This window comes from Python bivittatus, unplaced genomic scaffold (assembly GCF_059951505.1).
Source record: "Python bivittatus isolate LINGU-HERP-01145 unplaced genomic scaffold, Pbiv_v1 ctg000060_np1212, whole genome shotgun sequence".
NCBI classification, from domain to species: domain Eukaryota; kingdom Metazoa; phylum Chordata; class Lepidosauria; order Squamata; family Pythonidae; genus Python; species Python bivittatus.
In genome coordinates this window covers 1,766,680-1,780,387 of record NW_028277044.1, presented here as the reverse complement: position 1 = coordinate 1,780,387, position 13,708 = coordinate 1,766,680, and the positions used below count along the sequence as shown (strand labels likewise).

At 39.0% G+C, this 13,708-nt stretch overlaps 1 protein-coding gene across 2 annotated transcripts in view; it reads left to right on the top strand.

Moving 5' to 3' along the window:
* Positions 1-13,708, top strand: part of GPC6 (glypican 6) — an 812,403-nt gene that overhangs the window by 398,457 nt on the left and 400,238 nt on the right. For both annotated transcript variants that reach the window (XM_088136457.1, XM_088136458.1), the window contains exon 3: positions 11,411-11,802. In XM_088136457.1, the coding sequence (XP_087992583.1) occupies positions 11,411-11,802 (392 nt within the window). The remainder of the gene's footprint in view (positions 1-11,410; positions 11,803-13,708) is intronic.

Here is a 13,708-nt window from a genome sequence, read left to right as displayed (position 1 = left end):
AACCTTTTTGCACAGCTTTTTTCAAAGAAAGCATTTAGTCATAATCAGAACTAATCTTTTTATACTGTATTTTTTAGAAAGTAATTATATTCATGTATATACATTATAGACCATTTAAATACAATTACCACGAATATATAAAATTATATTCACTCAGTTACAGGTCAGTGAAAATCTATTTGAATTTGAATGAGCATAAGTGGAGTCAATGTGGTAATGAGACAGGCTGGAAACTTTTGGAAGTGTCAGAGGCCAGGAACTGAATGATCTGTGTCCCCTTAGTTCTTTCTTAATCTGATATAGTTAGAGTATTGCTCAGAAGACACGATTGGAAGGACACACAGACACACACCCAGCCACGTCGCCTCCCCACATCAGCAGATGCTCTGTCAAGTGACCCATGAAAGAAATCAAGATTGAGTTGCCCTTTGAAATAAACCTATTTGAATGTTATTATCTCCAGAGCACCTTGTGTCTCTAATCTTGTGAAAGGTTAGTATTCCATCCATCACAGCAAGATTAGAAGCCCAGGTGATGGCTGTGTTTGACGATAACTGAATGCAGCAGTTGGGGCTAGAAGAAGCCAACTCATTACATCAGTCATTAAGAAGGAGAAGATTGGGTAAACAAACAAACCCTTGGGGTAAAGAAACCTCTCCAAGCTGATCCCCTGGATCCCTGGATTCCCATGGCAAGAAATTGGAGACCTCTGTCTCTGGAGATACTAAACTTCTGCAGCAGTTTGACTAAGCACAGAATATCACTCCTCATCCAGATCCTCTTCCCCACCTCAAGGAGCACTGATTAGCATGCCCAAAATACTATGCTGCTCAAGTTCTGCTTGAAATGCTAATGATTTTTAGGATTATTTGTAAGGCAGCAGATGATGAGAAAAGACATAATCTTTTTTTTTTTAAATCCAAGCTTGAAATATGCACACATTCAGTACGCTAGATAAAATAATTGGGGCAGTTGATATAAAAGCATCTAGCAGATGCCTGCTGAAAACAAGCAGTTTGATATTAACAGGAAAATCAAACATTGCATTTTAATTTATACCTCACTCTCTTTATTTGTGATGATAATTTGTGCATGCATATGTGCTAGTGTCTTAGGAAACTGATCAAGGTGAACCCTAAATTCATGAATCTGTTCTTGGAACTCTTGGTCTTAAACCTTCAACTTTGAATTAAAGATGTGGATGAAATTAGCAACTCAAGCTGCATCCTGACATCTAATGTACAAAAGTGAGGTGTGATTCTCTCAGAAAAAAAGTGAGGTGTGACTCTCAAAACAACCTTAAATGAGTGGCATTCCTGAACATTATACTGGGGAAAAAAGGGTGAGGGGAGAGATATTCCAAGGGATTAAAATGTCTGCAGTCAGTTTGCTCTTGTAAATTGCTCCTGGGATTTCTGCCAAACCCCCAGCTTTCTGATGTTCTTTCTATTCATGGGAGAAACTGCAAATGCATATGGCACTCAAAGAAGGGAAAACCAACAACCCTTGAAGTTACTGCCAATGAATGAGAGAGGTCATTGGGCAGAAAACACTCTCAGGCCAAGATTGATAGTTCCTCTCAGGAAGACTATTGGCATGAAGTTTGAATGTTCCTGTATTTCAGTCTGAGACTAAACTATTTTGAAGTGAATTGAGGAAATGGTCAAGGCCTGCAAGCTTAGGTGTATCTTGCAATGGCCAGATTCAGCCCCACTACACTTTGCAGGCCCAATGACATCAAAGTTTAGGCTTTAGAGGAGGAGAAGCTCTCCTTGACGCCTTCTCCCCATGTTCATCCATTCTTCCCATCAGACAGTGGCTTCCAGTCTCTGTTTGAGCAAAGAGATGGTCCCATTCTAGAGATAAAGCTCCAGGTGGTTCTTCACTTGGATCATATAGCCCATTACCACTAGGGTAGGTACTAAGAATGGAAAAAACTAGCAAGGGATTCTTTCTTACTTCTTCTCATTGCTTCTGCTCTTTTTTCCCTTGATTGAAAGATTGACCCTTAGGATCTCCTCTTCAGGTTCCACCTGTTTCTTGCAAAAAGAATAGAGTATTTTCCTACTACTTTCTCTCCACTATGAGGAGGGAAACCTCAAAGATGCAGATTTTCTATTGGTGCATGTACATTCATTAATAAATTTTACTTGTTATTTTGAAGAGTAAATACCAGTGTGTAGATACTCTTGGTGGGCTTGATTCTACTAAAGTTGTTGCCCCTTGCACCTAATCACAGCACAAGCATGCCCTGGCAACATCTTTTTTCCTGCCATGACCTTGTGATATTGCTTTAATTCAGCCAAATGCATGACAGAACCAGCCTTAAGTCAATCTAAGTGGTACCCCCTTCTTCTTTCATTGCATACACACAGCCTCAAAAAAGTATAAACATTGTTAAGCTTCATCAACACATCACCTTGGATAGAAGTCAGGTGACTGGCGGTGACTAGAAGCAGGGAGAGTCTAGGGATTGGCAGAGGGGACAGCAAAATTCATTCTGATCCAAGAATGATTGGCAAACACTTCAGCTTTGCCATTATGAAAAGGCATGCAGACACTCAAAGATCCCAGTGAATTAACTGGGAAATTCCAACCAGGATTATCTCAACATTTTCTCTCCAGCCATTACTTTCAGTTGCTTCCAGTTCTGGTTATTTTGCACTTTTTTCTTCAGGACAGAGTGGTCAAAGCAGTACTGCTGCATCTGAGAGAGCTTGGAGGATCTCCAAGTCTTTCTACAATTTAAACAAATGGTTTCTCTGAAGATGCCCAATATTACCTAGGCTGCATAACTTCACACTGTATGTAACATATCGAATGATGAAATCCTCACCATTTGAGGAATTTGAGTTTGAGTTGGGGAAGATATCCAGCTCTCTGGTAAAAAATTGCATTTGGGGAAGATGTTAAAGATGTCCTTACAACATTCCTAATCTGCAACATAAACTAATTAACTGCACATCTAAAAATACACAACCTATTTTTACTAAATAACAGAGAGCTAGTTGTTTAAAATATTCTAGGAAGTTGGCTATCTGTTGTCTCAGTCACTTCCTGGAGCCCAAGAACATTTGTCTTTTTTTCCCCCTTTTTTTTTTTTCACAATTCTTGGGTGTCTACATAACAACCCACCACTAAATTGTAGAAAAATAAACATTGTGGTGGGGAAAGACTTCTCAAGTTGAACTTCTGCTTCCAGGTGCGTTCATGGCATAGAGCAATTTGGAAAACAAGTAAGTTAACTAGAAAATAGATGGGAAGGACATTGATGAAGGAGTGTCCTCCAGCACCAGTTACTTTCAATCTGACAGCAGCATGCATAGGTGTGAATGAGAAACATATCCTCTGTGGGTTACGGCTGCTGGGACTGTGGTCCTAATGTGGCGCAACCAGAAGGTGGTTGTTGCATACTAACACGGATGGCTAGAGCTGATTTGTTCCTGCAGTTTCTCTTGAATGTTCCTTAAAAATGTGGCGCTTTGTGTGGACTTCTCAAACATAAATCTGGCTGATTAGAGTTTTTTAAAAATATACTTAGCAGAGGATTCAGCTACTGACTCGTATTTGGGAATAGGGTAATCACAAACAGTGCCACTGTTTTCATCTGTCAAATTTGGCAAATATTTGCATTTAATCTGCACTCTCCGTTTAAATACACATTGGTCTGTGTAGAAGTGACAGTTTGTGTGTAGTGCACTATTTTCACATTTTTAAAGTGTAGAATAGCTAAAAAAATAAGATAGATAAAAATACTTTAAACTACGCACTGCTTCCTGATTACAGGTTTTTTAAACGTACTTCTTTGTCCCAATATCTGTAAACAGATTCTACCTTGGCCCGCTTCCTGCGTGCTAGTGCTTTTGTTCTGTTTTCTTTACAGTAAAGGAATACTGAAATATAATCCCTGAACTGATAGAGTCCATTCTTCTGTTTTATTGTTCTAAGACAGGTGCCAGCAAAACATAATATTAGTCAATGGGACATTATCGCCATAGTTAACTCTCAGGTGGAGGGTTCCCACTAATTAAAATGCAGCTTAACTTGCTAGTTAAAAAGCAAATATAAATTAAGTACTATTTAGCTGTCTAGGAAAGTAACAGGTGCCTAATGAAATTATACCTGTATCAGTAAAAGTGACAACTGTATTTTAGATGCTAAACTAACTGAACAGTGTAATTTCATAATGAACCCTAATATTATATTGCTTAATGGGAACACACACTTAATTATATGCTTGGTAAAAACAGCAGCAGTTAACATTTACGGCCATGTAGGGGACAATAAAATTACAACATTCTGTTGATTTTCTTTTTTTTATTAATACAGAAAGAAGTCTGCAATTAGTTGGCACTTAGTATTTTATAGGCTTTGAGGGAAGATGGTGAGGATGGGCCACAAGTTAGCATTGCATTAATAGAGATCAACATTTTTCAGATTTATTTTTCCTTTCCTTTCCTTTCCTTTCCTTTCCTTTCCTTTCCTTTCCTTTCCTTTCCTTTCCTTTCCTTTCCTTTCCTTTCCTTTCCTTTCCTTTCCTTTCTTCCATAGCAGAAATAATTTCAAGTCTGTGGCTTGCATTGTGATATATATTTTTAATGTATGTATCAGTTCTGCATACTACTTTAATCCCTTCTGGCAAATAACTTCAAAACCTAATAAATAATCAAACCCAAACAGACATGCAGTCTCCAGGTGCTCTCTGAAAAAGTTCCATGTTGTCCAATTTCCAAAACATTAACTGAGTAGTAAGCAGTTCCCCAAAGTAGGGTCTGTCACCCAGAAACCGAGTTTCCCAGTTTGAAGTATGGGCAACATCAGCCCTTTTCTCTCATTCACATCTATAAATTTGGCAGGAGAAAGAGAAGCTTAGTCCAACTGCACCCCACTTCTGACCATCCCGGGGTGATGAGAGGGACTGTAACTGTCATTGTGTGGATATGGTCCACAGTCCTCATGGATTGCTCAAGACTTTCTCCCCATGGAGGATTGTAACTAAGTGTCATTCTAACTTGTCTTCTATCTTTATCTGCCAGTCAACAGCAACCTGGGGTTGGGGTGGAAGCGGGAGAGCAGAGTACATCTCTCAACCTCTCTTCTGTTGCTGCATTTGTGAACAGCTGCATGAAGCCACAGTATTTCCAGACTGTAAAGAAGCATCCTAGCAATGTTTCCTACTACAGATAAATTAATTATATAAGGCAATGTATATGGTTCTTTGTTTCCCATTTTATCCTCAGGGGAACCTTACAAGATTAGTTTACTGACAGATACGGCAAACTCACCCCAAAAGAGAGGGCAACAGAGGACATTGACCCTAAGAGTAACTATGCAATAGTCCTTGACCTTAACAATGCCATTCATATTTGTAGACATGGCCTGTGATGAGTGGTAGGCTTCCACGTACAGTTTCAATTTCCTAATAAATCCTTTAGAAACAAGGCCATGAAGTAAATAATGCATATATTTTTAAATGTCCATGTATCTCAAGAGCTAATTCATACCATGGTGCTAGATAATACAGCTGAAACCTTAGAATATGCAGAGAGAAGTATGAGTAAGTTTCATGCACCATTGAAATCTACATAAATTGAATACCTAAACTCATTCCTAAAGTAGTCTGAAGTAACTAGATTAGTACTATTAGATTTAATAAAGTAATTCCATGGATATTTAAATATATAGAACTAATTGTCTGTAGCAAAAGGAATATCTCTATGCATGTGACCAGGTGGTAGCCATGGGCAGGAGGGCCTTTCTACAAATCCATTTTATTTGCCAAGTCTATCCTTTCCTGGATTGGGAGGCCCTTCATACAGTCACTCATGCCCTAGTTATCTCCTCCTTGGACTACTTTAGCACACTGTACATGAGGCTTCACTTGATGTCCACTCAGAAGCTACAACTGGTTCAGAATGTGCCCAACCAAGGAGTTATGACCACTCCTCATTTTGTCTAGGTAACATCTCTGCTACCATTGGAAGACCTGAAAGACCAGGTTAGGGACAGATTGTCAGGGAGAAAATCTATCTGTGTGGTTGCTAAGAGTCGACAATGACTTGATGGCACATGTTCAGTAATCAAATATCTCTGCTATATGAGCTGCACTGGTTATCAGTGGGATTCTGGGCGCAATTCAAGGTGGGTGCAATTCAAGTTGCTGGTAATCATCTATAAAGCCCAGTATGTCTCAACCCTTTGAGGTAGACCAGACTTGAAAACTAAAGTTATGAATACTAAAACTACTTTTATTGTAGAATTACAATAACAGTCTTGCAACTCTGAATGTGCCTCCTGTAAGGTTTACCCCGTTCGTCTCAGAGAAACTCTCGTGACACGTGTGTTCAGCAAAGACGTTTACTCAAGCATAATGTAAGTAAGTACAGACAAAGCCAGGGTTGGCTTGGCACGTCTTACAATTGTATTTTATAGTTTCCCCATTCCCACGCTTTTCCCCTGTTGCTTAGTTACAGTAATCCCCCCTCGCCCAAGTGGCAGATTCAATCCAGTGCTTTTGTCTTTCTGATTGCAGTCTATGGGTTGTGGTGTTTGCGCGCAAAGCCTGGAGTTCTCGATCATTCATTGATTGTTTCACTTCCGAGCCTGTGTGCTTTCCTTTGTTTGCAGCGCCCGAGGGGAAACCACGCTGATACAAAGTATCCGCTTGCGGTTTTGAGTTAAGCGTTGCCACCTGGCCGTATTCAGCTCGCGGTTTCACTTCCCCTTTTTCTCTGCTTGCACCTAGGCGGTGAAATTGACTTATGCGGAGCTGAGCAGTGCCTTCACTGTGCCGGGCCATGCCGGCTGAATCTGACACCTCCCCCTTCCCTGCCTTTATCTTACTGAGAGCCAGGGAAGGTCACATCTGAGACATTTTTTTTCAAATTCCACTCCTGCTTTGGACTCAGATAAGATTTCTCTTACCTGACCATTGCCTTGGCTGAGGCTCTGCCTCCTGTTCCTCAAGGTTATTCTCGCAGCCCATTACAATATGTAGGACCTGGTTACCTACAGGACTGTCTTTCTCCTGTCTGTCATTTGTGCTCAGCCATTAGGAGTTGACATGCTCCAGGTCCCAGCTTAAATCATTGCTGTCTTGGGGGACCAATGCCTGCGTGTATGTGTGGGTGGGTGTGCGCATAGGTAGGTAGGCATGGGTGTATATGTATGTGCATGGGTGTATAGGTAGGTAGGTGTGTGTGTATGAATATAGAGAGAGAAATATAGATACATACAGACACACATACACAGGGAGAGTGAAAGAGAAAGAGAGTGATACTTATATGAGAGCAGTTCTTGGAGAGTCTTTAGATTTCATAGAACAAACTCATAGCAGCCATTTTTCACGCAATCCTACCATATTTGCTCAGGCTTTCCACTGAGTTCAACATGTGTGAGGACAGATGAATATAGAATTGCTGACTTGATTTTTTTGCTCCTGAGGGTTCCCCCCCCTATATAATTTGGATGAAAAGAACACAAACGTAGCTGTTACTAAGTCTTTTAAGGTGCTTAGCACTTAAATGATCATTGTCTTGTATGAAAGAGAACATATATTGTAACCCACTGATGTGTCAACAATGCTGCAGGGTACTTCCTACAAAGTACTGGAACCGTAGTCGCAAGAGAAAGGAAGAGAGGTTTATAGCTGTACCTGAGTTGACTCAGTCATGATGATTAATTGCTTGATTCAAATATCTGGCTGCAGTTGAAATTTCAAATTATGTAAAAGTTTATGAAAGTCAAATGGTTTGGAATCATTAAAAAAGTGTTCTAAAGGATCCTAGGTTAAATTGTTCAAATATGGTACTTAAAATAGTCTTCCTTGGCATTTTGGATATGTAGGAATACAACTCTTACTATCCCCAGCCAACAAATTGTCTGGCAGAATTGGAGTTATAGTCCAACACATAAGAAGGGAACCAGATTTACAACCACTTCTTTGTGCAGATTTAGATCTGCATAGTGGCCATGCACTACTGGATCTTTCATTTATTATATGAATTATATTTTTACCCTGGCCTTGTGGGAGCACATTTAGAATTTGCAGAAGTGGATGTTCAAAGGGCAGATAGTAAAAGAAGTAAGTTCCTCATCAAATGAACGAAATGTATTTGGCAAAAAAGAGCTGGTTTTGGATCTAGTTAGGGCTGCTTCTGGCATGGCACCTGCCAATGAGCCCTTTTGATGTGGGTTTCATTGCATTGTGGTTCCAAAGCTTAAGAATGAAATGCCTGATTTAAAAATGGAGAGGCAATCACAAAGGTCTGGACTTGATTCAAATATTTACATGTGTACCCAATTAGAATTTACCCATGGATTATTTTCCTTTCATCATGTCCTTGTCAATATCTTCAGCAAACCTTCATTTATTGGAGGACTAACTTTTGAAGTGAGAAACATAAGAATCAGTTTATATTTTAATCAGTATTTTGCACCTGTATATTTAATGAAAATTAATCTTGTTACCCACATATGCTCTGCAGCCACTTACATCAAATGGTACTACATGGTCTTCAGGTGCATTAATATTCAGTGGGCCAAAAGCCTCCTCCTCTCCCCCTCCTTCTCTTCTTTTTTCCCTCTATAATATACACTATGTATTGGATATGATAATAATTTAGAGTTTGGCATGACAGAATCTGCAACAAAATATATTTGTCATGTACACTATCCTGGAACCAATGTCTTAAGTTTGTTCCTAGAGGAATTTGTTCCTATCTGTAGCCCACTGTCTGCTACAGGTAAACTTGGCTACAGCATCAATGCATATTCCACACAAATGAAGCATAAGACCAGTTTTTCTGCACCATCCCAGGCCACAAAATGCCTCTGACTTCAAGGTCTGTTTGGTGGGAGTCTTCATATCTGATACCGACTGAGATTAAGACACCAGTAAAATTACCTCACATAATGGAATTGTTGCTTTGAATAATTCAGCTATAAAATATTACCATCTTTAGCAGTGTGATTCTAACCTACTGTAAAGTGGGGCCACTCCTTCCCTTCTGATAGATTTATAAATAGTCTTGCAAGACTGAAGCAGTTGCCCACCCTTGCAATTTGGTAGCAGCCTCTTGATTTATTTTGAATCCAGTTATGAGTAAAGTCTAGCCACAGAGGTTGAAGAATTGTGTTATGGATTTCTGGAAAGCTGATGTGTAAGATCTGTCAGAACAGACTTTGCTATTTGCCATGGCAAGATTAAATAGTCCCTAGTGTCTTTCTGTGGTAAAAAGTTTATAGTCTTTTTTCCCAAACAACTTTTCCATTGTGGATCTATCTTTATCTAAATGTTCCATGCTTGTGTGTGTGTGTGTGTGTGTGTGTGTATCTGTCTATCTATCTACTTATTTTTTTCTTTTTTAATTGTATGTTAGGGTAGTTATATTGGAGGAATTTAAATTTAAAATCCTGCACTGGAAAAAAAACTACATTTAAAATGGCTTTGTGTAGATTTGTGTCAAAAAAGGTACTTTGGGAAGATTTACATTTTAAAATATAAATATTAGAGGAAGTTCCATACAGAGGCTCTGTAGTTAGACAAACTGGTCAATGCCAGTCAGATGCACACATTTTTTAAAAAATCTGTAAAGGAAATTCTGAGAGACCAGAATATTTGCACACCACTGTGAAATATATATCTTCTCTGTAAACTGCCCAGAGTCGCTTTTTAATGAGATGGGCGGTGACAAATTTTATATATAAATAAATAAACAAAGAAACATTGGTCTGAATTTATACTGATTTGCATCCTCTCTCCTGTGTGATCACCTGTAAGTCTCAAGAACAACACTGAAACCCTGTTCACATCAAACAACAGACAACACCAGTGGTTTTTTCCCCCAGTCACTTTGTCCAACTTTGTGCCAATAGTAGGGATCCAGGGTCACCCAAGCTGGTGGTTCTGCAGGCCATATTTTAGTTGTCCCAGCTGCAGCAAAGGAGACAGTGAAAATGTCAGTTCTGTCTCCTCTTCCTACCTCATAGATCTATTTTCCCCTCCAGCGCTTAGAGATGTCTTGTCTTTGCAGGACATACCTAAGACTTTGTCTTGATCAGAGAAATCAGAAGGGGTAATGTTTCTCAAGTAAGTAGTGTTGGTGACATTGGGTCAAGTTTGTTGTCCAAGGAGGAATTACTTTAGCCCTTAAGAAAACAGGATCTTCAGGGGCTAACTGTGACCCAGTAAATAAGTTGTGTGAACAGTTCCTTAGTTTTAAGCTTGTTGATGTAGGCATCCCATTGCCTAAATAATTCCTTCATATTTAGTACTCAAAATGCCAAGAATTCAGTATCTAAGGAGTAGAGCTGCTGTACTTTCAGGGCTTAAACACTGAATCAGTTTTTAAAATATAAATGAAACAGCTTTCATAACAGCTTCCTTAAAGCATATTTAGCATTTAAAGCTATAGATTTTCAATTTTGCTCTCTCATGAGGAATCCAGTGCTTTCTATTTTAATGTGTTTTCTAAGGAAACACTTTGCAATTCAAATCTAAGGCTGTTTTGCAATACACATTTACCTGCCCCATTGACAGCAAATCTATATACTATTGGATTATCCGCTTTAAAAAAAAAAGCAAAAGTAAACATAATTATAATACCATGTGTCTTACTCATAGCAATCCATTAAAGCAAGAAGCTGATGCAATAACTGCCTTAATTGTTCTGACAGTGTTTTTGGTATTCATATGAAGAACATAAGTCTAATCCACTTAATCCAGTTTTCTCTTTACTTTGATTTTTAAGGATTAAAATATTTAGAACAGCTTAAATTTTAAGGTCAATGATTTTATCCAGTTAGGCAATTATTTTAGCTTTTGTTTAGTCCCTGATGGCACTCTTTGTTTATATTTGCAATATTTTATTGTTTGCATTGTGGATTTGTTTTGATTAATAACATTTATCATATTAGTTGTGTCAAGCTTCGACAATTTGTTGTACAACAGCTAAAAACATATGGTATTTTTGATACAGGAGGCAGTTTATAGCCATTAATAGCCCTATCTTCCTGAATGTATTGAATCCTTAGTTCCCATTACTACATCTTAAGATAGCCTACTCCATAGTTTAACTGTGTTTTGTATGAAGTATAACTTCCTTTAATTGTCCTAAATATTATTATTATCATAATCATTATCAGATTAAATGTACTATAATCTAGATTCTAGTATTACTGGATTTTAAAAAACCTTACTCATTTCTAAATTTCTGTACACTTATGCATATTATAGATCTCTATTATGTTTCCCTTTACTTTCCTTTGGTTCCAAGTTAAAAAATCTCCACGCATTCCCTTTTCCCTTCACTATTTAGGTTGCCTTTTTCTGTTCCTACTACTCTTGTTACTGCTGTTGTTGTATTATTTCCTCATCCATATGTTTATTTTTGTTTCTTTCTTTGTGTAGAATTTTTCCGAGAGCTCCTGGAGAATGCAGAAAGATCCTTAAATGATATGTTTGTACGAACATATGGCATGCTGTACATGCAGAATTCAGAAGTATTCCAGGATCTCTTTATAGAACTGAAACGATATTACACAGGAGGCAATGTGAACTTGGAGGAGATGTTGAATGACTTCTGGGCCCGTCTATTAGAACGAATGTTCCAGCTCATAAACCCCCACTATCATTTCTCTGAGGACTATCTAGAGTGTGTAAGCAAATACACAGACCAGCTTAAGCCTTTCGGAGACGTACCCAGGAAACTCAAGGTTCAGGTGACAAGAGCTTTCATCGCTGCAAGGACCTTTGTTCAGGGACTGACCGTGGGCAGAGAAGTTGCTAACAGGGTATCTAAGGTAATCAAAATGATTTCTTTTTGTTGCCAGCTCTTTCTTTTCAGTTGCTTCACTGGAGACTCAAGCTTCTATGCTGCGCTGTCATTTATAGTGTGCAGCTTTCCATCTATGTCAACGTTATAGCTAGCAGGGAAGTTTGTTGGGGTGTGAATAACCATAGTATGTTTCCTTTGCTCCCTTGGACTCTGTCAAAAATGATAGCTGTACTGCCAAGATTCTCATTTAAGACAGGAATGGTGTGTCAATCTTCATTTGGTATTTAGAGCAAGGCCAGCCTGCTAGCCCTTCATCCCTGCCCTATAATTCTTGGTCCTTCAGAGAAGATATAAATACACAGAAAAAGCAAGAATCAATGGGACTTTATTATTACTGCTGGTACTACTGCAAATGGTAATGATATATTGTACACTTAATACTACATACGCTATCATGACAGGATGATCTACAGTTGTACAGTCAAACAGCCAAAATGTGATGCAAAGATCTCATAATAGGATATCACATGACCACTTCTTTTTAAAATTATGTACAAGGCTACACAATGGTGATAAGAGTGGCAAAGGAGCAGTTCTTGGTGCTCATGGTATTTGTCAAACTGAAAATCCAAGAGAAAGGAAGGCTTTTCTTGAGAAGGGCCTGGTAGCTGAGGGCCTTCATTATGAACTAGATCACCATGATTGGGCTTTCAGTATCCTTTTAAAAATTATGTCCTGCAAAGGGGGGAAGGGATCTGTTCCCTCCAGATATTGCTGAACTATAACTTCCAGTATCCTTCACCATGGACTATATGAGTGGGTCTCATAGAAGTTGTAGTTCAACAATAACTAGAGGCCCAGTTATTTTTCATTCTTAATGGGTAGCCATTAAGGTGCTCTAGGTGACAGTATCAGTAATTGTAGCATAGCACTTACTAGGGGATGGAGTTTCTATCTCTTATCTTTTGGTGCTAGTGATCAGAGGTGAAAGTGCCACCGCTCCATATAAATGTACAGCTGTTAAACTGATACTAATCCCTGATTATGTGAGCACCCTATAGTCATAATCTGGCAAATGTAGCTGAGTGGACATGCTCTAGGTCCCCTTGGTAAAGCAGTGTCACCTGGTGGATCCTATGAAGTATGCTTTCTCTGCCTTGGTGCCTGCCCTCTGGAACAACCCCCCCCCCCCCCACTGGCAAGATATGGATGGCCCCAATCCTACTGGCCTTTCAGAAGGCTGTGAAGAACTGGCTCTTCCCCCCGGCAGAGGGGCCAATATGTTAGTAGGTCTGGTATGGTTGGGATGTGTGTCTTTTGAGATGTTTAATTGTGCGAGGGTTGGTTTGGGTTCATCTTTGTGTTTTATGGTTTGATTGTGGATTTTTTTTTCACTGCCCAGAGTTTCATTGAATAGATGGGCAGCCATATAAGTCTGATAAATCAATTTAAAAAATAAAATAAAATAATGGCTGATCATCTACCCAACAGCCAGACATTTACACATTACATCCTGCAGCAAGTTCTGCTTGTTTCATTGAAAGTTGGGGGTAAAAAGATCCTCACCCCCACATTGTAACCCAGTAACATTTTTGTATAGAAGCTGCTACACAGGGGACATTTCAGTGAATAATTAGAGAAGTTTATTGGTTGAAATGAGTCTTGGACCTTGAGCTGAAGTGGACCACTTCAGAGAAATTGGGAGATTTATAGAGCTGGCTTTGTCCAAATTGCTCTGTATTCTCTCAAAGTTTGAAGAATCATTTTGGCAATGCATAGGCTAGATGAGATACTGACAGTAAGACTGCAATGTTTCGCTCCTCATTTTGTATATAAAAAAAGCCAGGTGGGAGGAAAGAGGGGTTACAACCAAAGCCCTAGATTCCAACCAAAAATGTCCTTATCAATTATTCTTCTGCTCAGTTTTATCA